This window comes from Zosterops lateralis (genome assembly GCF_965231275.1).
Source record: "Zosterops lateralis genome assembly, chromosome: 6".
Taxonomy (NCBI): Eukaryota; Metazoa; Chordata; class Aves; order Passeriformes; family Zosteropidae; genus Zosterops; species Zosterops lateralis.
The window spans coordinates 53,951,330-53,976,257 of NC_139761.1; the positions used below are offsets into that span (position 1 = coordinate 53,951,330).

Consider the following 24,928-nt stretch of genomic DNA (forward strand, 5'->3'; position numbering starts at 1 on the left):
TTCCCAGCCCTTCTGTGTGTAGACACAGACCCCTGATCCTTTCCCAGCTGTTGAAGCTTCCCAAGCTTTCCAGGCAAAAAGAAAAGCGGGGGGGGGGGGGGGGGGGGGGGGCGTGTCTGGTGCTTGTAATGCAGTTGTTTCTGATATTGTTTCAATTTTCTAGAGTGCTTAAATCGCTAAGAACAGCTGCCAGGCATGGCCTGGAATGCCCTGGAGCAGGGGCTGAGCTTGCACTGGGCGTTTTGGGAGGAGGTGTTCATAGAATCATGGAACTTTGTTTTGGGGGGAAGCAGGGGATGGTTAAAAACTAATTCCCCACCGCTGTGGATTTCCAGTGTGGATGTGCCACAAGGCTCTGCATTGTGTTGTGGCAGGTGTGGGACAGAGAGGGATGTGGCTGCAGCACTGTGACACTGCCAGCCCCCAGGATGGCATCTATAGCAGGGAAAGGCACTTGTATGAGGGAAAAAGGTACTAAAAAGCAGGTGAAAGAAGCCATGGTGCATATAGAAGGTGTGACTTTACAGAAAACCCCTCAGGAGACATCCAGAAATGAATTATCTCTCTTTATTATTAAATAATTAACACTGCAGTGATTCAGAAATTCCCCAGCAGCTTGAGCTGGAATGGGAATGGGGGGCAGCCCCCCGCCCCTGGCTTGTCCCCTGATTAGCAGAAATTTCACAGAAGACTAAACACAGCCTGTAGCAGCTGAGGATCATGGCCAAGGGAACAGTGGCTGGGGAGGAGCTGTGACAGGAACTGGATGCTCATCCCGGTGGGAGCTGGAAAACACTCTCCAGTCTGTCCTGGCCTGACCTTCACAGCATTCCAGCTCCCGCTCCATGGAACCAGTGCCTCTGAGGGGCTCCTGGATGGATGGCTCAGGAGGAGGGAGATCCACACAGCCAACTACAGACACGGAGCTCATCAGACGTGCTGGCACGAGCCCCCAGGCCCCTGGACACTTGCTGGTGACACTCGTGGCTGGATGTCCTCAAGTGACGTGCTGAGGGGTGACAGGAGCACCTTGCTACTTGTCCTTAGCATCCAGCTGGAAACAGAGACCACAGTGCTTGCCAGGGAGCATCAAATATTCCAGCCCCAACACCATCCCCACAGGTTTCACAGAATCCTGGAATCCTGAGATGGTTTGGCTTGGAAGAGACCTTAAAGCTCATCCAGTCCCACCCCTGGCCATGGACAGGGACACTTTCCACTAGTCCAGGTTGCTCCAAGCAACTGGTTTTCCTCCATCACTGTTGCATCAGCATTATCCCTGAGGGAATCAGAGCAGCTCAAGCATCAAGCCAAGGGCTGCCTGGTCCCCAAAATGTTGGTAGTGAAAAATCAAAAACCTGGTGAAAAGAATTCCTACTCATTCCTGCCACATAATCTGAGGGAAGTAAGGACAATCTAGATGTTACAATTGGAATCTTGAAGCCAGATTTTATGAAGTCACATTTGGACAGTGTATGCCTAAAAAATACAGCTGTGTTTGATGTCAAATGTGGAAAAAACCTCCCAGTGGTCTAAAGGAATGTAGTAATTAACATCAGCACTGAGCTCCAAGTAATTACAAACTTGTTCCCCTGCAATTTCTCACTCCTGAAGATCCCAGAAGGTTACAGATATGAGAATAGTGGGGGAAAAAGGTCTATTTAAGGATTCATCACTGCCATGTGAAGCAGGAGCAGGAATCCTACTCTCTGTCTGGCCATGGCAGCACTGGTTGGGTCTCAGCATAATTGTAGCCACCCTTCCCTCTCTCCTACTGCTTATTGCTCCAGAGGAACCTCTGGAAGTGGAAGCACAGCCATGAAGGGACTGTAGGGAGCGAGAGTTTCCAGCCCCTCACAGCCCAGGGAAGTGCTGCCTGTGGAATATCCCAGTTTTGTGTTGAGGCTCTGCTGCCTCACGGCCTGGCACTGGTGGTCAATGGGATTTCCTGTCTGGTTACTCCTACCCCTGGAATCTGCACCTCCAGCTACAGCTACAGGGCTTGTCTGAGAACAGATCACACACCAGGTGACTGTAACTGGACTGTAAGCTTTTCAGTCCCTGAGAGGGTCACTACTTTCAGCCCAAATCCTATCTTTTTCCATGTTCCTAATTCATCTGGGACTGGCGGGTCCATGTCTTCCCATCTACCACGGACACATTTAGCTCACAGTGCTCTGCCCTGACACATAGGTTGTGAAACAGCACTCAGGTTGGGTTTTTTTTCACACTTTTCTGTGCAGTGTGACCCCAGCAAACTCAAACCCACTCCCCTGCATAACTCCAGGGAATGTAGGGGCTGAGGGGAGAGCTGGGGGTCTGAGCCTCTTCCCACCTTCTCTTTCTCCTTCTGGATCAGTGTTTGCATCTCATCATTCCAGCCCAGCAGCTCCACCAGCTTCTCGACACCGCCGACCACGTCCCCGAGCTGGGCCACATCGTTGTGGCGCTGCTGCCACGCAAAGGGGCCCACGAGCTCCCGGTTGATGAGCACCCGGGGCACGGAGCTGCGCACGGCTCCTGCCAGGCTGGCAAAGGGCTCCACCTGAGGGGGCACAGGGACAGTCACCCTGCCAGGGACACCAGTTCCCAGCACTCTCGGCTTGGAACTGCTCAGCCACCCCAGCTCTGAACAGGTCACAGTGTCACTGGTTACTTGGTGGCCTTTCCTCAGCTCTCCAGGTGCCCACCTGGTTTCCAGAGGGTCTGTCAGAGCACTTCCATTGTATTTATTATCCTCCACCCCAAATTGCACCTCCCTAACTCATTTTCTCTGAGCTGTCTCTCCCCTCTGGAATCCCTCCAGGCCCTGTTTTCTGTGTGCCTTTTCCCAGGGGTATCCCTTACTCCCAGACCTCCAGGGATGTCCCGATGACGAAGAGCAGGTCTGCCATGGGGAAGTCTGTGAGGTGCAGGAGGAAGCGCTGCGGGAGCTGCTCGCCAAAGAACACGATGTCAGGCTTGACGACTCCGGTGCAGACAGGGCAGCGAGGGATCCTGTCCCCCATCACATCTCCCTGAAAGGAGAGACCCCAAAACTGCCTGTCACAGGGGTTCAGAACCACCACATGTTCTCAGAGCAATGCCCAGCCCCAAACCTGGTCCCCTCCATAAAGCCTCTTGTCCCTGAGGGCAAAGGAACAGGTTTGGACCTGTCATTACTATAATAATTAATGTCTCCTTGTGTTAATTGTGTTGATACCCGACTGGGCCCACTCACCCTGAAGTCCTCTCCGGGGAAGTTCCTCTGACACACCGTACAGGTGGCAGTGGCAAAGGTGCCATGGGCTTCCACCAGCCTGTCGGGAGGGATCCCAGCCACTGGAATACAGTGTGTGGGAGAGGACTGAACCAGAGCCTCCCTGTGTGCATCTCCCCAGTCCTCCTCCCTCCAACTCCTGGTGCTGCTGCTGGAGATGGGAAGAGGGAGCTCACCTCTCTCCAGGCCGTCGATATTCTGGGTGTAGAGGCGCAGGAGCAGCCCCTTGTCGTGCAGGAGGCGGAGGAAATAGTGGGCGGAGTTGGGGCGGTAGTTGCCGGGATAGAGCTCCTTGGCCAGGGTGAAGAAGGGCTTGGGGTTGGTGAAGAAATACCCCAGCTCAAAGATGGCCTCGGGGTAGGGGATGTCATACTGCTCCAGGTTGCTGTACAGGCCGCTCCCGGGGGACCTGTGGGGACAAGAGGCAGCTGAGAGGGGCTGCAGTGGGACCTGGGCTGGAGACAGAATCCCAGGATCAGTGAGGTTGGAAAAGACCTCCAAGATCATCAACCTGTCCAACATGTGATGCATCATCACCTTGTCAACAAGAGCACTGAGTGCCCTGTCCAGGCATTCCTCCAGGGATGGTGACTCCACCACTTCCCTGGGCAGCCCCTTCCAATGTTTAATCGCCCTTTCCCTGGACAAGACCTCAGCCCTCCAAGACCACAGAGGACGGAGGCATCACCTGAAGTCTGGGATGCCGCTGGGTGTGCTGATCCCGGCGCCGGCCATCACCACCACACGACGACATTCCTTCTTCCGGAGCAGCTCGGCCACGTCCTTCAAGGTGAGCTTCTGCTTCCCCTTGTCACCTCCCCACCTGCCCAAAATGGATCTGGCAGCTGTGCTCAGACAGAAGGGCCTGGAGCCTTGGATCCTGCTCGGCACAGGGGGAAGCACAGCACTCAGAGAACTGACAGTGACTTTGGCTCAGTGGGGAGAAGCTCACCCAAAAATTCCATGGAAAGCTCTTCTCTGGGCAGGATTGTGCTCGGGCCTCACTAGGAGAAAGCCTGGCTGTTAGTCTGACCCAAACCCTGGAGCAGACACGTCCCTCTGCAATTCCTTATCTGGGTCTCTAAAATACCAAATCACTGGTATTCCTGTGAGAGGGTTTTTTTGGACAGGGATGAGCACAAGGCTGGACCCACTGGGAATCAATCACCAGTGTCAGTGTTGATTTACGCTTCTCTGGGATCCAGGAGAGCCTGCTGTGTCCTGCGTTCAACAAGTTTCTCTCAGGGTAATGTGTCACCTGGCCCAGGTGAGCACAGACACTGTCATTTTCCTCTTCCCCCCTTGGGCTCTGTGTGTCCTTGTCCAAAGGAATCTGAGCCCTGTGCCCAGCTGGGCTGGGAACAGCCATTATCATCTGGGAACAATCATTAGCAGTTCGGGAACAGTCATTATCAGCAGGGAACAGCTTCTCCCAGAAAATTAGTGCTGCTGGAGCAGGGCATTGTGCACAGTGCAGAGGAGGAATGGAGAGAGCCAGGAGAGCTTGGCAAGCCCAAGGAGGAAGGACAGAGCTGGAAGTGTCCCCAGGCCTCAGGGTGGTCAGCTCTGCCTTCCCTGGGATGTGACAGTTCCTTTGCAGGGACGCGACGTTGTTTTCCCAGGGATGTGACACTGCACTGCCTTTCCCTGCAGGCACAGGGACGTGGCTCTACCTTCCAAGGGATGTAACACTGCCTTCCCTGGGATGTGTGACAGTGACTGCCCAGGGACGTGACACCACACTGCCTTTCCCTGCTGTCACAAGGACACGGCTCTGCCCTGTCCAACCGGGTTCCTGGGGAGCTGAATCCTGGAAAAGCAGAGATTTCCCTGGCAGGCTCCCAGGCCAGCCCTGGCTCCCAGAGATCCTCCATCACACACGGGAGCACATCCCATCCCAACACCGATTCCCGCAGGGATGCTCCAGCCCCAGCCCGGCATTCCCCATCTACCTCCGGGCTCCGCCGCCGGCCGGCCCCTTCCCGTCCCCGCCGCACCGTGTGGCCCGTGCCGCGCTGCCGCCATGGCAGGGCCGGCGCTCCCACAGGCTCCTCCAGGCTGCAAGAGAGCAGAGCGGTGCTGGGGCGGGCCCGGGGCTGCTCCCGGGGCTCCCCCCGGGCCCGGCGCTCACCGGCCGCCAGCAGCGCCCGCGCCCCGCGCTCCATCGCCGCTACCGCATTGCCCCGAGCGCGCGCGCACCCGCCCTCCCGCCGCCCCCCGCCGCTCACCCCGCCCGGCGTCGGTCTGGCGGTTCCGGCGGGGCGGGCGCGGGGAGAGGCGGCGGAGGAAGGCCCGGGGGTGGGCGGCGTTGCCGTGGGGACCGCGGGGCGCGGCGGGGCCGGCGAGAAGCGAGTGCGCGGCGGCGGCGGGCGCGGGGCGTTACGGTACCCGGCGTGCCCCGCGCGGCCGGAAGTGAGTGCGCACAGCGGGGACGGCGCGGCCTCCTCCTTGCTCCGGTCCCGTCCGGCCCCGTCCCGGTACCGGCCCCGGCTCCGTCCGGGCCCCGCCGCCGCCATGAAGGACGTGCCGGGCTTCCTGCAGCAGAGCCAGAGCGCGGGGCCGGGCCAGGCCGCCGTGTGGCACCGCCTCGAGGAGCTCTACAACAAGAAGTGAGCGGGGACGGAGAGCGGGGGGATCGCCCGTCCCGGCTGAGGAGCCCTCGCGGGCCCGGCTGGAGCCGCGTCCCTTTAGCCGCCTCCTTTGTGGCCCGGGAGGTGACTCCGGAGGTGTTTGCCCTTGTCAGGGTGTCCCAGCTCCCGGTTTTTCCCCCGATCCGCCCCCGTGGGTCCCCGCGCGGGGCGCTCGGCACATCCCGGGATGCGGCACCGTTTGGCTCACCGGGCTCTTCTGTGTCCCCAGGCTGTGGCACCAGCTCACTCTGCAGGTGCTGGACTTCGTGCAGGACCCCTGCTTCGCTCAGGGAGATGGGCTCATCAAGGTGAGCGAACTCTTCCCAGCTTTCCTGGGTTTTTGTAGCAGGAAAAGCTCCTCCTGTGGCTTCTTTCTTTCCTACTAACCGGGGTGGGTTCAGCGCCCCGGGATCTTTGCACTGGTGACTGTGTGAAAATTCTGCTGAAGTCAAATGTCTCGGCTTCAGAAGCTTCAAAGTGATTCTCTACTTCACTCACCTTAAGTTTTTATTTTTGGGAGTTGCAGGGGGATTTTTTTTTTCATTCCACATTTTAGCAAGAGGTTTGCAAGTGCAGCATGAGTGTTCCCTGGAAGAAGCCTGGGGGGATAGAAGTAGATAAAATGAGCAGTTCTGGGTTCTGAACAGTGCTGGAATTTCTGTATGGGATGCCCGATTTTCCCGAAAAATCATGAGATCCTGGAATGGTCTGGGTCGGAAAAGACCTTGAGGATCATCATGTTCCACACTCCCTGGAAGGGACACCTTCCACTAGCCTAGTTGGCTCAGAGCTCTGTCCAGCACTTCCAGGGATGTTCAAATGAGCTGGAACAGAGAGGAAATACTGTGAGAAGCTCTGAACTGGGGTGTCCTTTGCCTTGAGTGTCCCTGTCCTTGTCCCCGCAGCTCTACGAGAACTTCATCAGCGAGTTTGAGCACAGGTGAGTTACTGGGGGTCACCTGGGGGGGCTTGGGGGTCACTGGGGGTCTTGGGGGCCCTGTGCTGACTCTGAGCTACTCCCTGCAGGGTGAACCCCCTGTCCCTGGTGGAGATTATCCTGCACGTGGTGCGGCAGATGACAGGTGCGTGTCCTCCCTCCCCTCTCTTCCCTGTCCTGCTGTTACCTCTGGAATGTGGCCAGGGATGGGGCAGTCTTGGATGGGAAGTTGTTGTGTTTCTGCTGTGTCAGGAAGGGAAAGTGCTGGCTTGAAAAAGCTTAAGTTATTGTTGATCCCTGGAGGAGAGAGTCCACAGTTTCCCTGGAGAGGTGGTTGGTGGGGAAAAGGCTGGCTTAAGTGGCAGCACCTGCTGCAGGTTGAGGGTACACCATGGGAAACCCATATTCCAGCCTTCAGGAATCCTGTAAAAGGTGTCTTGGCCAGTGAGATTTAACCCCATGAGCGCTGCACATTTAAATCTGTTTTCCCCTCTACTCCAGATCCCAATGTGGCCCTGACTTTTCTGGAGAAGACCCGGGAAAAGGTATGTTGGAAGTTGCTCTCGGTGTGTTTTGCCTCCGAGCAGGCCAAGAGTCACAGGCACATGTGTCACCCGTGCCGGAGAACAGCACCTTTACACAGGGATTTGAATGCAGGAATATGTTCACGAGTGACATTTATCCAGCCCCTGGAGCACACCTGGCTGCAGGTGACACTCTGAACAGGTCCCTCTGTCCCTGCAGGTGAAGAGCAGCGACGAGGCCGTGATCCTGTGCAAAACAGCCATCGGGGCCCTCAAGCTCAACATCGGGGACCTGCAGGTCACCAAGGTGAGGGTTGGCCAGAGATGGGGAGTTTTGGGGTGCTGTGACATTCCTTGGTTATCTCAGCTCCCAGCCCCTTGGAGCTTGTGAGCTCACCAGGGTGTGGGAGCTCATGGTGACTTGTGGTGTTGTTGCCTGAGCAAAGCACATGGGGTTTGTCGTCCTTGGCTGGTTTTAAAACAGTCTTTTAAACCCAAAGTGATGTTTTTCAGACAGGGCAGCTTTAGTTCTCTTAGAGCAGCGTGCAGAGGGATGGGTTTGGGTGAATGGTTTGGGTTGGAAGGGATCTTGAAGATCACCCAGTCATGGACAGGGACAGCTTCCACTAGACCAGGTTGCTCCACCCTTGCCTTAGACACTTCCAGGGATGGGGTAGCCACAGCTTCTCTGAGCTTCCTGTGCCAGGGCCTCAGCACAGGGAAGGGTGTGGGAGTGATGGTGGCTTTGCCCAGGATGTTGCCTAGGGAAAGCTGCCATCCTTGGAGCTGGGAGCTGTAAGAGCCAGCTCTTGTCCTTCCCAGGAGACCATTGAGGAGGTGGAGGAGATGCTGAACACCCTCCCCGGGGTGACATCGGTGCACAGCCGCTTCTACGACCTCTCCAGCAAGTACTACCAGACCGTGGGGAACCACGCTGCCTACTACAAGGATGCGCTGCGCTTCCTGGGCTGCATTGAGGTCAAGGACCTGCCAGGTAACTCCTCTCCAGGGGAAATCCCACTTTCCACACTCAGCTTCATCCCCCTAACCCAAATAAGTGCCCTGGCTGAGGTTTTCCCTCTGTGTTGTTTTGGGTGTGCCGTGGTGGATCCTGGCTGGACTAAGCAGTGACCCCTGAGGATCTGCTCCTGAGTTGCACTGGGGGAAAAGGGGAATGGCCCTGCCAGAAGGACAAGTTTGTTCCAATTCCCCAAAATCTTCACACTAGATTGAAAAAGCAGCCCTTTTGTGCTGTGGTTACTGCAGGCTCCTGAATTTCAGGTGGTGTAGGGGAAGATGAGGGCTGGGAATATTTTACTGTAGGTGAGGGAAGGCTTGATGGAGCTAAAGTAGTGCTTTATCCAAATTATTTTTGGCTTTTTTTTTTTAACCCCATTTATTTTTGGTTAGGGTATTTTTTATCCGTAGTAGTTTTGTTTTGGGGTTTTTTTCATCCAAATTAATTTTGGTTTGGTTTGATTTTTTTTTTTTTTTTTTTTTCCCAGTATCAGAGCAGCAGGAGAGAGCCTTCACCCTTGGGCTGGCTGGGCTGCTGGGAGAAGGTGTCTACAACTTTGGGGAGCTGGTGAGTGCTGCCACATCCCTTCACCCCTGGAGCCCCAGGAGCTGGTTTTCCCCTGCTGACAGCCTCTTGCATGTCCCCTGCAGCTGATGCACCCCGTGCTGGAGTCCCTGCGCAGCACAGACCGGCAATGGCTCATTGACACCCTCTTCGCCTTCAACAGCGGCAACGTGGAGACCTTCCAGGCCCTCAAGTCGGCCTGGGGGCAACAGGTGAGGGCTCTGGGACTGCTGAAGGCCCAGGCTTGGGATTTCCACCTGCCACTTGGAGTCTGATTTTCTTAATCACCTTTGTCTCATTCCTGGCTCTGGAGCACTGGTAGAATTCTGGTCGGAGCCTAGGAGTGGTTATTCCATCTTGAGAGCATAATTAGTTCCTTTTGGCTGGAGTGCTTCCAGTGGAAAGCTGTGGTTTTCCCTCCTGTTCTGGGAAGTGTGAGGGAAAACAGTGATGGATGTTACCTGCACTGGCTACACCAGGAATCACTGGCATAGCAGTGGATTTGTGAGTTCATTGTCACTTGGGTTGTTTTGTGGAACCGTTCCTGGCGGGTGGATGGGCTGTGGTGGCCTCCTTCCTCCTAAATGAACTCTCCCAGGGATTTATTCCTGTGTGTAAAGCTGTTCTGCCCCAGGATGGGGAGACAATGTAATCCTGGCCTGATTTGGTGCCTTTTCTCCCCTCACAGCCCGACCTGGCTGCAAACGAAGCGCTCCTGCTGCAGAAGATCCAGCTGTTGTGTCTCATGGAGGTGAGCTGGGATGTGCTCAGTGTGTCTGGTCACTCGCCTGCAGGAACTCCTGCATACAGGAAGTTCAGTGTGGATTTTGCCTGTAGATGGAGCCACAGGCAGGTGCCATGAGAGAAGACACCCTTGTGCTGGGCTGCTTGTCCCTAGGTCCAGGGGTGCTCTTGCATGGAGTGCCAGGACAGGGGGGAATGACTTCTCTGACAAAAGGTTTGGTGGGATATTGGGAAGAATATGTTCCCTGTGAGGGTGGTGAGGCCCTGGCACAGTTTGCCCAGAGAAACTGGCTGCTCTGTCCATGGAAGTGTCCAAGGCCAGGTTGGATGGGGATTGGATCAACCTGGGATAGTGGAAGGTGTCAATTCTGTGCTGTGGAGGAGAGGGAGAGCAATCCTTCACAGGTGGTGTCTGGACTATATTCCAGTGTAACATAAGACTTTTAGAACACAATTAAACATCTTTATTTCCCAAGGACTGAGGGTCCTTTCCTTGATGGATAACCTGAAACAGTCCCTTCCCATCACTGGAAGGCTCTGCTGTCACCACACCACACTGGTGTAAAACATTCTTGTTTGACTTATTTTGAGATGGGATGAGTTAAACATTGGAAATGCAGTTGCCAATGCAGTGTGGGACTGGGGAGGGCATCTTGGGGGAGGCTCTGTGAGCTGTGGGAATTCCTAAAAGCCTGTGGGGGTTGTTTTTTTGGTCTGTTCCCTGGATCCAGATGACTTTCACCCGCCCAGCCAACCACCGCCAGCTCACCTTCGAGGAGATTGCCAAGAGTGCCAAAGTCACTGTCAACGAGGTGAGTTTGGGGTTAGACACCCTTGGTAATGTCCAGGTTCTGGAGATCTGAGAGTGCCTGGATGGACCTGAACCACACGAATCCCAGAACCATTTAGGCTGGAAAAAAGCTCCAAGATCATTGAGTCCAGCCTGTGCCCAGAGCACTAAATGCCACATCATTCCTTGGACACCTCCTGGGATGGGGACTTCAGTACCTCCCTGGGCAGCCCCTTCCGGTGCCTGACAGCCCTTCCCATGAAGAAATTCTTCCTGATGTTCAACCTGAACCTCCCCTGGTGCAGCTTGAGGCTGTTTCCTCTTGTCCAGTCACTTGGTCCCTGGGAGAAGAGACCACTCTCCCACCTGCTGCTGGGGGACAATTGGGATCTTTTGGCTTTTTCCAATTGCCTTATTCTTCCTTGGATTTCAGAGAAAAGAAAATAATTCTCGTTTTAGGGAAAAAAGAACTAAAACCCCCTAAAATCCAGTTTTAGGGAAAAGTTTTAAGTAGAAGAACTCTATGTTGAAGTGCTGAGTCTTGAGGCAGTTTTGTTACCTGAAAGGAGACAGGTGTGAGAGCTGCTGCCCTGCATTCTGAGGGGACCTCATGTGAAGATGCCGAGTTTTACTCATCTCAGGGGGGAAAATTGGGTGAATTGGGTCATTTCCCAGGATTATCTGTGTTCCCAGGTGGAGCTGCTGGTGATGAAGGCGCTCTCAGTGGGGCTGGTGAAGGGCAGCATCGATGAGGTGGACAAGAGGGTGCACATGACATGGGTGCAGCCACGGGTGCTGGACCTGCAGCAGGTAAGGGCCACCAGCTCCAGGGCCACCAGCTCCTGCTGGGCTGAGATGAGGTGACCTGGGAGTGATACTGGAGCCGGGATGAGTCATGGCTTGGGAATGAGCCTCCTTGGAGGCTTGGCTTTGGCCTCAGAGTGTTTCACCAGAAACTTTCCAGGAGCTGGGATAGGACAGTGCTGGCATTGTGAAAGCCACACAAACACCAAGGAACACAGAAGCTATGGCTGGGTTTTCTAGAAGGATCCAGGCCTCATTCCTAAATGCATGAAACAACCTCTGGGAGTTTCAAGGATGTAGGAGGCACATTCCTCTGGAAGAGAGAAGTCTAGGATGATTATGAGCTGCTGAGCTTCTCAAGTTCATTCTTGTAACACTTAAGGAGACTGTGCAGGGTTTCTTTACCTTCAAACCCAAAAAAGAGTGCCTGGAATTCCAGCTGCAGACAATTCCTGTGATGTGTTTCAGTTTAACCCTTGCTGATTTGCTGGTAGAAGCTGTTAATCCCAGGATGGTTTTGGTTGGGAGGAACCCTAAAGCCCATTCAGTGCCACATCCCTGCCATGGGCAGGGATGCCTTCCACTATCCCAAGTTGCTCCAAGGCCCATTCAACCTGGCCTGGAACACTTCCAGGGATGTGGAAGCTCCCTTTCTCAGTGTGTGGGGCTTTGAGGAGTGGTTTGATCTCTCAGGTGTGAGAAGGAGCTTGTGGGCATTCCCAGGAGCTGAGACACTCTGTCCCTGTGGCCTTGCCTTGCAGATCAAGGGGATGAAGGATCGCCTGGAGTTCTGGTGCACGGACGTGCGGAGCATGGAGATGCTGGTGGAGCACCAAGCCCACGACATCCTGACATAGATGAGAGAATGATTCCTGCTGCTCCTGAGGCCAGCAGCACTCAGACCACTGACTGCACTGAATCCATGGAGGGGTGGGTGGGCAGAGTGGGAGCAGCCTGGGATGTGGCGAGCAGGAGGACGAGGACGTGGCCTTTTGCTGTGTGACCCTTTGGTGCTCGAACCAAGCTTTCCCTCTGCTGGCATTGGAGGCTTTGATCCCTGATCCCAGAGCTTTGTCCTGGGGGGATGGATCGCTCCTGATCCCTCCTGCCTCCAGCTGCTGCAGGAAGGATCCTAGTGCAGGATCCAAGGGGTCCTGGCCTTAGGGGACACAGCCTGTCCCACTGCCCTCTCCCCCTGCCCCTGCAGCAGCCTGAGGCAGCATTCCTCAAATCTTCTTCCCCAAATCCTGTTCCTCCCCTGGCCCCCCTTCCCTCCACCCCTCCTCATCTGCAGCAGAGGGAGTGTTTGCTCCATCCAAGGGTCTTCCCGGGATTCCTGGTTAGTGGGTGTGTCCATACCCTTGAGGGGGTGGTTGTCTTTCACCAACGCTTTGTGCTCAGGTGAGGTGCAGTGGCATAGCCGGAATAAACGTCTCTGCCTTCCCTTTTTGGGAATTCTGTGTTGTCTCCATCCCTGGCAGCTGAGCTGCTCATGATTCCTTTAAAAATGTTTTTCCACGGTCAGGCCTTGCCACTGCTGGGATTCAGGAGCTTTCCTCACCAATTTCGTTCTCTGGTGTCATTAACAAATGGCACTGCTGGAATATTTTTTTACTTTTCCTGCCTTGACTGAGGGTGTAAATCCAGCAAGAGAAAGAAGGGAGCATGTGGCTGATGCCAGACTGGTGCAGAGTTGCCTCACACAAGGGAGACAAACTTTGGAAAACAGGGCAAAATGGAATTGCTGGAATCTGTACCTGCTCACCCTCCTGCTGCTCTCCAGGCCCTTCTGGCTGAAATTCCCTCCTGGATGGAGGTTGCTCAGTGCCTGCCCCTTCCCTGCCCAGCCACTGGGTTTGACTTCCCCAATACCTGCTGCATCCTGTCTTCTAAGGCTTATTCCTAGTGCCACGTTTACTGACTTCAGGAGAGTGTGTGGAAGAAGTAAGTGTTCTGATGGGGGAAAATATTCCCTTTATTTTATAGTTGAGGACAGGAGAATGCTTAAAGGAGCACAGTCTCCTTCCCAGTGCCGTGTCAGATCCAGCGCTCATTCCCATGGCTGTCACTGCACTTTAGGGAATAAAGGAAACTCCACTGGAGTTATAGGGCTGCTGCTGCTTGAGATCAGCATCCAAAACCTGGAATGTCACTGTGGGAAACAGTAACAGCTTCTCCCGGGAGCATTCTGACAGCTCCCATGCTGTGGAAGCACTCTCCTGGCTGTGGAGCTCTGAGCTGCTCCTGGGAATGAGGGTCAGATCTGTGGAACTGTGACAGCTCCAGAGGCTTTTCCAAGATACCTGGAAGTATCCCTTGCTATCCAAACCTTCTACATGCTGACTGCTTCCCTGGCACAGGTAATTTGGGATGTGGGGGTGGAGAAACCCTTCCTGCAGGGAGGGGAGTGAGCAGATGTGCAGTCCCAGCCCAGGGCACCCTTTTAATGTCAATTCCAACCTTTTAGTATTTTCCTGCCAAGAATTTACCTTGGATTGGCTTCCTTGCTTGTGCTGGGAGAGGTGACTGGGTGCACACAGCCCTGCAGCTGGCAGAGGCTCCAGAAGGAATGTGACTTCCCACTGGAACCTGCCACCAGCCCTTGAGGGAATGCTGCCATCAGAACAGAGGGAAGAAGGTCCAGATCATTCCCTACAGACACCGCCATGGATGGAGCAAACCCAGTGAGCCATTGTTGAATGCAAAGGTGGATTTTAATGAGCAGGCTTGGGGGGTTCCATCCAGGCGAGGCTCTGTCCCAAGGCCTCTTCCCTCGGGATTCTCTCAGCAGGGAGCAGGCTGCTCCTGCCGCTCCTCACTCCGACCTGCTCCTGTAGTAGTGTATGTTGGCCAGGACCCAGGCTGTGGGCATCAGGAAGGATGAGAACATCACAGTGAGGGCGATGGCTTGTTCCTGAGGGGGACAAGGAGCGGGAATCAGTGGGACAGCTGTGCCACAGCCATGGTGCACAGGGCTCCTGGGATGGCTGTGCTGGTGCTGTCCAACACCACACACCCAGCTGCCTTCCCTGTGCTCTTCCCAGTCCTTTGGACCTGCCCTGGGGCTGGGGAGGGAGGTCTGGGGAGCAAAGTTGTTCCCACTAGCAGTGGATTGAGCTGGAGCTCTCCAGGTTTGTTGTTTCTCTGGGACACTGGAGCAGTGCATGACCTTGAGGCTGTGGCCGGGGCCTGCAGTATTCCTGACTTTCAGATGACTTTGGGATGGGAATTGCAGCCAGCAGCAGCCTCTCGTTTCCCCAGTACAACCACGATGGCATTTACCCCCCACACTGGCACCTTTCTTCGATTTATTTGCCTGGAAAAAGCCTCCCCAGGCTCCTGCAGCTCCTTTGTTGAAGACCTTGGGAAGGCAGCAGAGGGAAAACCCCCAAAAAAGGAGTGGAGGGGGAACCAGGCAGGATTTTGGTGGAAAGCTCCTTTTTCCCAGCTTGTTTCACCCACCCCTGGAGGGTCTGTTTTGGGGGGGACTATCCCCACAGGAAAAGTGTCAGAGGGATTTCGGGGTCTGCAGTGACAGCAGCCCCTGCCCTTGCCCGTGGGGACACTCCTTTGGGGTGACTGTCCCAGGATATGGGGACAGGGTGTGGGTCTGTCCCTGAGGGACCACCAGTGTCACTGCTGCCCCTTGCCCTGGGCTGCAGGGAACCCCCAAATCCCAAAGGTTAAAAAAAGGGGCTGAAAGGACAGAAGCAAATTGAAGCAGGAGCCAGAGATGGGGAGCAGGGCATGGACACCGTGGGGGTGTGGGCTGGAGCCTTGGGTCACATTCCTTCTCTTCCTCCCCCTCCCATTTCGCTACCACCCCCTTCCAAAATAAGTTGGCCCTGACACAGAGGGTTTGGGCCCCTCCAACCGAGGTGTTTCCACTTTTTCAGCCCCCCCAGAATACTCACACCAGGGGAGAGAGGGCTCTCGGGGGGGTGGGAGCGGATCTGTGCCTTGGGGACCCTGCTGATCCGGAGTGCAGCTGCCAGGAGCTGGGAGCCCCTCTGGAAACCCCTCATGGCGCTGTCAGGGCGATCCTGCTGCTCCTCACGCTGCAGCTGCCCAGCTTGTCACTGTCACTGCTGCCACCACCCCCCTGCCACTCCTTGGCACAGCTCCAGGGGCACAGGGAGGCTCAGCCCAAATTGGTCTCTGCTTATTTTTTCTCCCCTTAATTCTTTTGGGATTTTTTCATCTCAACACTGCCCAGGACTCTGAGACCAAAAACTGTCCCCAGTCAGCAAAGGGCGACACTGAGATCCTCTGCTGAAGAGCAGAGACCTCCTCTTGGAGTGGCATTTTCCCTTGGAGCAGAACTCTTCCCTTGAACAGAACTCCTCTCTCCTTTGACTTCCTTTTCTGTGGGCTTTTAGAAACTTTGTAACACTCAAAACACCATTTAGTGAGAAAGGGCTTTCTGGAAAGGGCTACTTCCAAATTCCTCTTTTAAAGGGAAGGAAGTGGGGTGCGTGCCACTGGGATCAGCTGGGGAAGCAACTGCTTCTCCCTGTGTGCTGGTGGCTGCTGGAGGGGGAATCCAGTGCCCCAGAACCCCTAGGGATGCCCAGCCCCTCTCCAGGGATGGATATTCCTGCCCTTGCCACGGGCTCAGCCTGTGCTGCAATCAGCAGCTGCTTGTGAGGAACAAACCAAAGGGGAAATTAATCCTGCTGGGGCACAGTTGGGGTTAAACCCTGGAATACCAAAGGAGTAGAGCCGGGAGCAAGTGTTACTGCTCGGGCTCTGCCCTTTGTCAGGGTGTCCCCAAGGCATCCCGGGGGCATTGGCAGCTGCAGGACTGGCCCAGCCAGGCTCCAAGGGGCTTTTCCATGGATTTACAGAGGAGGACAGATGTGTTATGCCAATCGGGCAATACAATAATCCCGGTGAGCACCGGGGCCGGTGGCTGCTCAGAGAGGCTGGTGGCGCCTGGCTGCAGCTCCATCCCTGGATCCCTGACCCACCGGGACGGGACCAGCTGGATGGGGCTTGGAAAAGCACGCCAAAGCCAAAGTCCAGACGGAATTTTTGTCCTCCCTGGAAACAGGCGAGGGGAGGGGTCAGAGTGTGGCTGGGGACACGGGAGGTCGGTGGGGTGTGCTGCTAACCCGGCTCTCTGCCAGCGGCTTTGGGATCGTAAATCATCCGACTTTGGTTTTCCTCTTTCAGTTCCTCCTTCCCAGGCACAGGGCAGCCTCAGGAGTGCCGCCCTCCCTCCGCGGGCACTGGGCTCAGCTGGACAAACACCCGCGTGTCCAGGATCATTTTTCCAACTATTTCTTTTTAAGGAGACGGGGAAAAAAAAAGCGATTTCCTTCCTTCTTTCTCGGTTGGTCAACTTCCGTCCTTCCCTGGAGCAGCCTCTCTCCGCCCGCACAGGCTCAGCCCGGCCTCGGGACAGAAGGCAAGACCCCCCTCCTCCCTCCCGCACCCTGGGGCTTGGGCTGCCTCGGGATTTTTCACTTTCCCCAAGGCAGGATTTTCCTCTCAGTTCAGTCTCAGTGACAAAACCAAGCTGAGCTTGAGCGTTTCTGCATCCGGTTGCTGTCAGGGGGGGATTTGGGGGCTGGGCACCCTCCGTGTCCCGGTGTCACCCTGGCTGGATTCCCAGAGTCTCTCAGAGCCTCATTTCGTCATTCCTGTGTTTTTCCTGTGCCCGGCATTGCCAGGAGCCAGCTGCAGCTGCCTTTTGTCAGGGGCTGCTCACGCCTGTCTGTATCTGTACATATCTTTAGTCTCTAATTATACTTATGTTTGTACATAACACATAAATCTAGTTTTATGTGTAAATCAGTGGAATAGAAAGGTCCTGCCCCAGGAAGCTGGGCTGGAGGTGCGGCAGTGAAGGGGATGCAGTGAGCTGGGAGAAGGGGAAGTATCAGAACTTTTCAAAGTGTCACGGAACAGCCCTGGGAGGAAGAGGAGGCCAGATGGGGAAGGTGGCTCTGTGTGTTGGGAGAAACCGGTACAATCCCATCGCGGCAGCAGAAGAGGAAGAGGGAAGAGGCTGAGAAGTGATGAAGCCCGTGAGGAGTTGGGACAGCTGGAGATGGGGTGAAGGAGCGGAGGGGATGCACCCCGAGGCTGGGAAGAAGCTGGGATGGGGGAAAACCACTGGACGTGACCAGAGGGGACACTAAAGGGGCAGAGACCGCTGATGGCAGGCGGGGGGGTTGCGGGGGCAGCACTCTGTCCCCTCAGCCCTCGTCCCGTCCCCGCGGCTCCGCAGGTGTGCCCGGCGGCGATGGCCGAGGGCGACCCCGGCGTGTTCTCGGCCACGGCGCTGCCCGGGGACCCGCGGCTGCTGCCCACGGTGACCAGCGCCTTCCTGGGCACCCGCGTGTTCCGGGACATCCTGCACGCCGCCGGCGTGTTCAGCGGGGCCGCGGGGGACACGCACCGCGCCGATGTCCCCAGCCCCCTGGGGCTGCGCATGGCAGCGCCCGGCACCCACAGCCCGCCCCAGAGCTTCACCCTCAACACCTGGACAGGTGAGCAGGGAGCGGCACCTTCCCCGGGGGCTCTGCTCTGCTTTTGCTGCCCCTTGTGCTCAGGCACATCTTCCTTCTCCTCGTTCTCCCCTCGCCTCGAGGCACTATTCCTCTGGAACAAGCGGAAAATTCCTCTTTTGTGTGGGGATAAGCGATTTTCAGGCTGCGGCTCTATCGCTGCTGGCGCCAGGCTCGGCAGACACTCTTTAGTCACGGAGTCTGGTAAAATGTTTGATGGCACAGACCATTCCTCAGCAGCTTGGCCAGGCTCGTTGTCAGCGGTATTGTCCAGTCCACAACCGGGTCTGGACCCCGGAAAAGCAATTCCTTGGCCAGTAGGAACCAGTAGATAGTGCAGAGGTGGGAATCCAAGTGTTCCCAAAGGCTGGTGGCTCTGGCTGTTCTTACAGGGACCTTCAGCCACACCATTCAGTCCCCTGGCTACACGGCCACCCAGCAGCTCTACGCCCACCACTCCCTGGTGCACCTGATGGCCTCCAGCATCACCATCCGGCGCCTGGATGCCTCCACACATCCCATCACCGTCCAGCTCCAGAGCCTGTTCGTGCCGCAGAGCCAGGACCTGGACCTGAGGCCAGGGCCAGACTTCCAGGGAGCACAGTAAGTGTGGGGAATGGGGGTTCCTGCCCTGAGCCCGCCCTCTGTGGGCTGTGGCTCAGTGCCCTGCTCTCCCCTGAGGAATAAACTGCAGATGTAAGGCTGGAGCGGGGTTGGAAGGGTGAGGGATGTGGAGGTTTCTGCACACCTGCTTCATCCTGGCAGGTGTATTAAAAAAACCCTGAAATTAAGCATAGAAACATTTTTATTACTTGCCACTGCAGAATTATCCCTCACACTGATGTGTGAGAGCAGTGAAGGTGACAGGGGCGAGATGTGAGTCCAAAGAAGTGAAGTTGGGGAAAACGGGCGATTTGTAGGAGATGACCTTTAGAACAAGATTCCTGGGACCAGAGACAATTTGCCATGGCTTCCCACTGCCAGAGGGTAGAGTTAGACGGGGAGAAACACCTTCCTCAGTCGCTTCCCATCTCCTACAGCTACATCTACGGGCAGACGCTGGTTCCCGAGGTGGAGGGGGGCCCCCGTCCCACTGTCCACCTGCTGTGGACCCCCATCCCGCAGTGGCTGACGCTGGGCGGGGAGGAGCGGGAGCGGCGCTGGGTATTCCTGGTGGCCGTGGCCGGGAGCGAGGAGGAGGCGAAGCGCAGCTACAGCGCGGGGCTGTCCCTGCTGGCCGCGGGCTCCCTGCACCGCTCCCACGTCCGCGCCTGGGCCGCGCTGCGCCGGGGCTGCTCCGTGGAGCTGGACGGGCCCCTGGCCCTGCGCCAGGCGCTCCACGGCTGCCTCTACTACCTGCTGAGCGCCGTCCCGCCCCGGGACAGCCCTGGAGTCCCCTTCCACGGCATCAGCCCCGGCGGCTTGTCCAACGGCACCCGCGGCGAGGACTACTGGGGACACGTCTTCTGGGACCAGGTGAGAGGGGCCGTGCTGGCCTGGCGGCTTGGAGCAGGGTGGAAGAGACTTCATCCTTCCACTAGAATGGAGCGGGCTGTCCTTCAACAGGAATGGACAAGACTCCATCCTTCCATCGGGATGAGGGTGTGCTCGAAAGGCGGTGCTGGCGGGAGCATTTGGATGCTTCCCCCGCAGCCAACCCCGCCCCGCCGCCTCGCAGGACACCTGGATGTTCCCGAATATCCTGCTGCTCTATCCCGAGGCTGCCCGCGCCATCCTGCAGTACCGCATCCGCACGCTGGAGGGCGCCAGGCGCAACGCGCGGGAACAGGGCTACGAGGTGGGATCGAGACACGGGCCTGGGGTGGCAGCTGTCCCTGTCCCCAGGGGGACACCGGGCCGGGGTGGCAGCTGTCCCTGTCCCCAGAGGATCCCGGGCTGTTTCAGCGGGGCGCAGCACAAGGTGATGCGCTCATGGCTGACTTTTCCTTGCAGGGTGCGAAGTTCCCGTGGGAGAGCGCAGCCACTGGCCGGGAAGTGTGTCCTGAGGAGATCTACGGAGCCCAGGAAATCCATATCACCGGGGATGTCCTGATGGCCTTCGAGCAGTATTACTGCACCACGCAGGTAAAGGGAGGGTGCTCCACCTGATGGCCCGGTGGCAGGACACCTGGAGACTGTCACTGTCCCTTCCCTGAGGAACTCTGCTCTCTCTGCTCCGCAGGCTCCCTCCTGCAGCCCTGCCTTCTCTGTCCTTGCTCCTGTGGGCGTCTCAGCATCCTGTTGGCTCCAACCAGGCCAGTCTTTCCTCATGCTCCCTCCATCTCCTCAGAGCTCCTCTCCATCCTCCTGCTGACTTTGGGTCTGATGCAGTCTCCCTCATGCCCCTGCTCTTCCCCCAGGACCAGAAGCTATTCCAGGAGGATGGGGGCTGGGAGCTGGTGGAAGCCGTGGCTCAGTACTGGTGCAGCAGGATGGTGTGGAGTGAGGAGGAGCAGCTCTACCACATCAGAGGTACCTCTGCCATAGGGATGGGGTGGAAAGCAAAGGTTCAGAGCCACCTGGTTCAGTGAAAGGTGTCCCTGCCCATGGCAGGGGTGTGGAACTGGATGAGCTTTAAGACAACCCAAACCACACTGGGATTCCATGGCTTGAAGGTCCCCTTCAAGGTGCCCTCAGGGTGAGGTGTCTGCATGCACCAGCCAGAGCTGTGTCCTGGGTTGTTCCTGCTTCAGCACCAGCACCGTCCATGTTCTCCACTGAGCATCCCCCAGGACTGTGTGGGGTCCTGCCAGCAGGATCTGGATGGGCAGGAGGGTCCTTTTCCTCCAGCTGTGTCCCTGAGGAGGGGCCCAGGGCCACGGCAGCCCCGGGGTGTGCTGAGGTGCCAAGTGTCCCCTCGTGTCCCTCCAGGTGTCATGCCCCCAGACGAGTACCACAGCCAGGTGGATAACTCCGCTTACACCAATGCCGTGGCACGGCGCAGGTAACGTTTGGAATGACTCCTGGGAGCACCTGGAAGCACAGCCTGGCTCTCTGCTCTTTCACCTGGCACTCTGCAGGGATGGGAGCACTGGGGCTCCTGAGAGGGGATCCTTCCTGCCTCGCCTTATCACCCCTCAGCAGTCAGAGGAAGAGTGGGGGCTCCCATGGCTCCTCCAACCTGTTCAGTGCCCACATGAGGCTGAGAGGGATCTCCATGCACAGCAAGGCTTCTCTCTTGGCTTTTCACAGGGTGTCTGTGCTGTTAGCCAGCTGGAGACATCCACAGCCAGGGGAACGGGCTCCCAGCTCTGTGATGGAAGCTGTTACCCCTGGCTCAATCTCTGCCCCTTCTTCTTCCACAGCAGCTTTTTCTGCAACTCCTTCTGTCTCCTCTCTCTCACCATCAGTCATCCCTGACATAAAATCTTGTTCCTCCTTCTTTCCAGCTTAAACTTTGCCACTGACATGGCTCGGGACCTGCTGCTCCCGGTGCCAGAGGAATGGGAGGACCGTGCCAGGAAAATCAAAGTGCCCTTTGATGAGGAGAGGAAATACCACCCTGAGTACGATGGCTACAGCCCAGGTGAGTGGCGAGGCAGTGGCAGAAGCCCATGGAGGTGGCCATGGATCACACTTTTAATCCTGGAAGGATCAGAATTCCAACTGGTTCAGACTTGGCAATGGCAAAAGAAGAGTCCCTGCTGTTGCTGCAGTGCATCAAGCTGAGTTTGGGGTGGTTGTCCTGCCTCAATCCTTCCTGGATTGTTTCTCATCAGTGGGCTCAAAAACTTAGGAAATTTGGGATCAGCTCCCTGTCTGACCAGCCCTGTCCCCAGGTGAGCCAGTGAAGCAGGCAGATGTGGTCCTGCTGGGGTTCCCACTGATGCATCCCATGAGTGCCGAGGTCCGCAGGAACGACCTGGAGATGTACGAGCCTGTCACTGACCCGGCTGGGCCAGCCATGACCTGGGTGAGGAGAGGCCAGAGTCCAGCTTGGGATTCACCCCGGGAGGTGTCTCCATCCAGCAGAGCTGGGCTGTGCACTGGAAATGTTCACTCTGGATCGGAGGGGTGGCGGAGGTGCTGCTGCTCCCCCACACTGTCACCTTTCCCTCTCCGGCAGAGCATGTTTGCTGTGGGCTGGCTGGAGCTGAAGGAGCCGCAGAGAGCCTGGAGCCAGCTGGAAAAGTGCTTCAGCAACATCACAGAGCCTTTCAAGGTGAATGGCAGGGCTGCAGATCCCTCCTGCTCCCAGGCAGGTGACAATGGGATTGAAACCCACAGAACTGCCTGGAGCATCCCAAATCAACTCCTGCACCATCTTTCTCATGCTGGAGCAGGTCTGGGTGGAGAACTCGGATGGGTCAGGAGCTGTGAACTTCTTGACAGGAATGGGTGGATTCCTGCAGGTCATCCTCTTCGGCTTCACAGGGTTCAGGTGAGACCTGTTGTTTCACTTTTAACTCCCAAGCAACCACATGTCCCTTAAAATGTCCCTGTTTGACTGGAATGAAGTTGGGAACAGGTAAGAGGCTCATTACAGGTCACATTTGGGAAGCAAAGTGCCATTCCCTAAGCCTGTTCTCTGGTTCAGCAGCAACATCATCCTGTCTCCTTTGGATGTGGTGAGGAAACACCTCCTGCAGCCTCACTGTGGTGTCTCCCTGCTCACATGTGGCTTCAGGAGCCTCCCTGGCATTGCCTCAGCTTTGAAAATATCCTGGGAGAACATGAAGCTGTTCATGTAATTTCAGAGCTGTGGTGGTTTCCACCCTGGAGCCACCGTCTCTTCAGCCTATTCCTGGTTTAATTGAGGCTGGGTCAAGCCTTTTGATTCCCAGTGAAAACTTCCAGCCTTAACTATGTGTTTTCACTCCATGTGTGTGGCCAGAGCTGCTGGGAAACCCACCCCATTCCTTGGTGGAGCTGGGTGTGAGCTGCCGTATTCCCAGCTGGAAAAGCCACCCATTCCCCAGTGGAGCTGGGTGTGAGCTGCTGTATTCCCAGATGGAGATCTCTGCTTTGGCCAGGCTGGGAGGTCTCCAGTGTGTGCCGTGTTGGGCCCCTCATGGCACAGGCTCAAGCCACAGCTTTGGGGCTCTGGCCAAATTCCAGAGGTGGCGGTGACTTTGTGCAGCCACGCTCCTGCCTTTCCCAATACAGGACATGGATCCTGTGTAGCACTGGAACTCCCCAGGCCCCCAAGCCTCCCTGGTGCCCTCTCTAGCCCCTCAGGCTCTCTCAGTGTTCTGTAGCTGGTGGTGGAGAGCTCTCATGTGCCAGGATTTGGGGACAAGAGGGGCCATTGTTTTTCCTCACCCAAAGCCAGCTCCCACACAGGCAGCTTGGCTTTGGCTCAGGGATGGAGGGAGAAGTCAGGATGTTTGTTCCATTGTTTCTGGAGAAGGAGCTTGAACAGCTGTGCTGAGCTTCCAGCCCTCCATCCTGCGGGAGTGGGAGCTGAGGTGGGTGTCTGAGGGGCACCTGCTCTGAGAGGAGAAGGGCATTCCCAAAGTTTTGCCAGCACAGCTGCTGCTGAAGCCAAGCTCTGAACTGGAGCAGGGAATTGAGCTGCAGGTTTGTTTTTTTTAAATATGGAATCTAACCCTATGGAGATCCCAGGCCCCAGCTGTGTAACTGGAATAGGACAGGAATATCTTGGGGTGGGCCGTGGAATCATGGCCCCAGTTCCTCCTCATGAGGTGCTCCATCAGTGTGTTTGGGATTTGGCCAGAGATCCTTGGATGCACCAAGAGCTCTTTCAGACTGCTCTGGTGTGCACGAGGTGGTGATGCCTGGAGAGGTGGCTGCTCCCCAAGCTGGGCTCCTTTGTGGCTACTGCTGTTCTCACCCTGACACACTCCTGCCTTTCCAGGATCACAAGGTCCAGCCTCCTCTTTGATCCCGCCTTTCCAGACAATATCACCAAGCTGAAAATCTCCAGTGTCTCCTACTTGGGCAACAAACTGGAGGTCACCATCACCAGGGAGGAGATGAGGATGGAAGTGACTGAGTCCTCCCGGGACCCTCCAGCATCTCCCCTGGAAGCTGTGCTGGAGTCGGGACAGCGCTTTCCCCTGTGGGAAGGTATGGGAGCAGTGCCTGGATCTGCTCCCTGAAATAAATTGGGGAGGAAGCATTCCACTATCTCACACCAAGCTTTTCTGTTGCAGGGCAGAGCATCTCCTTCCCCACAGCACCTGGATGGATCCAGAGGTCACCCAGCAGGACCCCCTAAACCCTGGCTGATCCGGGTGTTGCCCACTGGAACAGCAGATCCGGGATGTTGGTGGAGGGGGAAGGTGACAGTGGGTGGAAAGAGGGTGCCAGGCTGTGCCAGGAGGCCTTTGCCCCATCAGGACAGCATGTGTCACCTGTCCCTGTGTGCCACCTCTCTTTGTGGCCCCAGGGGGTTCAGTGGCTGGAGCTGTCACAATGTCTGAGCCCCTCACTCCCTCCACACATCTCTTACTCGGCACAGGAGAGGAAACCAAGCCTGAAAATGGCCATTTAAAACATGTTTTCTAGACACTCGGGAGTTGTTTATGCTCTCAACGTGTTCGTGTTTGTTAGGAAGCACATTCCTGACTCCAGGATCCTGACTCCAGCTCCACCAGCATGTCCTGCCCTGGTCCTCGCCTTCCCCATGGGTTGCTCCGTGGGCTCAAGGGCCTGTGGAGGCTGAGCCAGTGCTGTTTAATCAGATGGATGATGTTTTGGCACTAAATATTACTCCAAAATATGCAGTCGAAAGCCTTTTAACCCCATGTGGGCAGCACACAGCTCCTTTCCTGTTATCTGGTGTGTAACATCCCTCACATGTTTTTAAACCCTTATCTACGCTCTTCCCTCTCTTTTCAAGCAGTTCTGGAGTTAAATCCTTTCTCGCTTGGCGTCTGAAGGGCTGCAGGAAGCCTGGACATCAGTGATCTGTACTATTATCCTGTCAGATGGTGACAAGGGCAGCATTTTTCCATGCCTGAGCAGCCTCGGGGCGAGCAAGAGCTGCTGTGGGTTTGCTCAGGGCGTTTTTGGCATCCCAGAAATCCCAAGGAATTCCTGTGCCTGCACAGGGCGGGCATGGTTCCCCCAGCCCCTCACTCTGGGCTGCACAACATCCTCCCCTCCACACCCTCCCTGTCCCCGGGGGCCTGTGCAGAGCAGCCGTGGGTGGGAGCTGGGAATGCCGAAGGCGTTCCC

The 24,928-nt window shown here is 56.4% G+C and overlaps 3 protein-coding genes and 1 long non-coding RNA gene across 5 annotated transcripts; 2 read left to right on the forward strand and 2 right to left on the reverse strand.

Moving 5' to 3' along the window:
• Window positions 1-188: 188 nt before the first annotated feature.
• Window positions 189-5,254, reverse strand: SIRT3 (sirtuin 3). The gene is made up of 7 exons (XM_083863802.1): window positions 5,212-5,254; window positions 3,948-4,139; window positions 3,436-3,668; window positions 3,221-3,321; window positions 2,856-3,017; window positions 2,336-2,545; window positions 189-1,054 (listed from the first exon to the last, which is right to left on the reverse strand). Exons 2-7 carry the CDS (start codon window positions 3,992-3,994, stop codon window positions 1,034-1,036), a joined length of 774 nt encoding a protein of 257 aa, XP_083719928.1. The 5' UTR covers window positions 3,995-4,139; window positions 5,212-5,254; the 3' UTR covers window positions 189-1,033.
• A 447-nt stretch (window positions 5,255-5,701) lies between these two features.
• On the forward strand, window positions 5,702-12,725 carry PSMD13 (proteasome 26S subunit, non-ATPase 13). The gene is made up of 13 exons (XM_083863337.1): window positions 5,702-5,868; window positions 6,119-6,197; window positions 6,795-6,829; window positions 6,916-6,971; window positions 7,328-7,371; window positions 7,571-7,657; window positions 8,173-8,344; window positions 8,856-8,935; window positions 9,019-9,144; window positions 9,621-9,683; window positions 10,408-10,488; window positions 11,160-11,276; window positions 12,032-12,725. The coding sequence occupies exons 1-13, from the start codon at window positions 5,774-5,776 to the stop codon at window positions 12,125-12,127; spliced, it is 1,131 nt and encodes a 376-aa protein (XP_083719463.1). The 5' UTR covers window positions 5,702-5,773; the 3' UTR covers window positions 12,128-12,725.
• A 1,237-nt stretch (window positions 12,726-13,962) lies between these two features.
• On the reverse strand, window positions 13,963-15,490 carry LOC310910776. Its single transcript, XR_014590394.1, has 2 exons — window positions 15,185-15,490; window positions 13,963-14,184 (listed from the first exon to the last, which is right to left on the reverse strand). It is a non-coding gene; the product is annotated as an uncharacterized lncRNA (long non-coding RNA).
• Window positions 15,491-16,358: 868 nt separating this feature from the next.
• On the forward strand, window positions 16,359-24,584 carry PGGHG (protein-glucosylgalactosylhydroxylysine glucosidase). Of its 2 annotated transcripts, none has more exons than XM_083862551.1 (14): window positions 16,359-17,396; window positions 17,506-17,767; window positions 18,178-18,388; window positions 18,826-19,261; window positions 19,464-19,583; window positions 19,739-19,870; window positions 20,146-20,257; window positions 20,657-20,729; window positions 21,175-21,311; window positions 21,565-21,698; window positions 21,852-21,947; window positions 22,069-22,166; window positions 23,604-23,815; window positions 23,902-24,584. In XM_083862551.1, the coding sequence occupies exons 2-14, from the start codon at window positions 17,521-17,523 to the stop codon at window positions 23,964-23,966; spliced, it is 2,073 nt and encodes a 690-aa protein (XP_083718677.1). In that variant the 5' UTR covers window positions 16,359-17,396; window positions 17,506-17,520; the 3' UTR covers window positions 23,967-24,584. The 2 variants fall into 2 exon arrangements, with proteins under 2 accessions (XP_083718677.1, XP_083718676.1); XM_083862550.1 differs by having other exon boundaries at window positions 16,359-17,302.
• Window positions 24,585-24,928: the final 344 nt, after the last annotated feature.

Excerpts from the sequence above, each read along its gene's own strand:
- SIRT3 (XM_083863802.1), bottom strand. The coding sequence starts at position 3,994 with ATGGCCGGCGCCGGGATCAGCACACCCAGCGGCATCCCAGACTTCAG. Across the intron at positions 3,669-3,947 it reads AGCGGCATCCCAGACTTCAG|GTCCCCCGGGAGCGGCCTGT; the intron begins GTGATGCCTCCG and ends TTGTCCCCACAG. Across the intron at positions 3,322-3,435 it reads TATCGACGGCCTGGAGAGAG|TGGCTGGGATCCCTCCCGAC; the intron begins GTGAGCTCCCTC and ends ACTGTATTCCAG.
- PSMD13 (XM_083863337.1), top strand. The coding sequence starts at position 5,774 with ATGAAGGACGTGCCGGGCTTCCTGCAGCAGAGCCAGAGCGCGGGGCCG. Across the intron at positions 7,372-7,570 it reads TGGAGAAGACCCGGGAAAAG|GTGAAGAGCAGCGACGAGGC; the intron begins GTATGTTGGAAG and ends CTGTCCCTGCAG. Across the intron at positions 9,684-10,407 it reads AGCTGTTGTGTCTCATGGAG|ATGACTTTCACCCGCCCAGC; the intron begins GTGAGCTGGGAT and ends CCCTGGATCCAG.
- PGGHG (XM_083862550.1), top strand. Across the intron at positions 22,167-23,603 it reads TTCGGCTTCACAGGGTTCAG|GATCACAAGGTCCAGCCTCC; the intron begins GTGAGACCTGTT and ends CTGCCTTTCCAG. Across the intron at positions 23,816-23,901 it reads GCGCTTTCCCCTGTGGGAAG|GGCAGAGCATCTCCTTCCCC; the intron begins GTATGGGAGCAG and ends TTTCTGTTGCAG.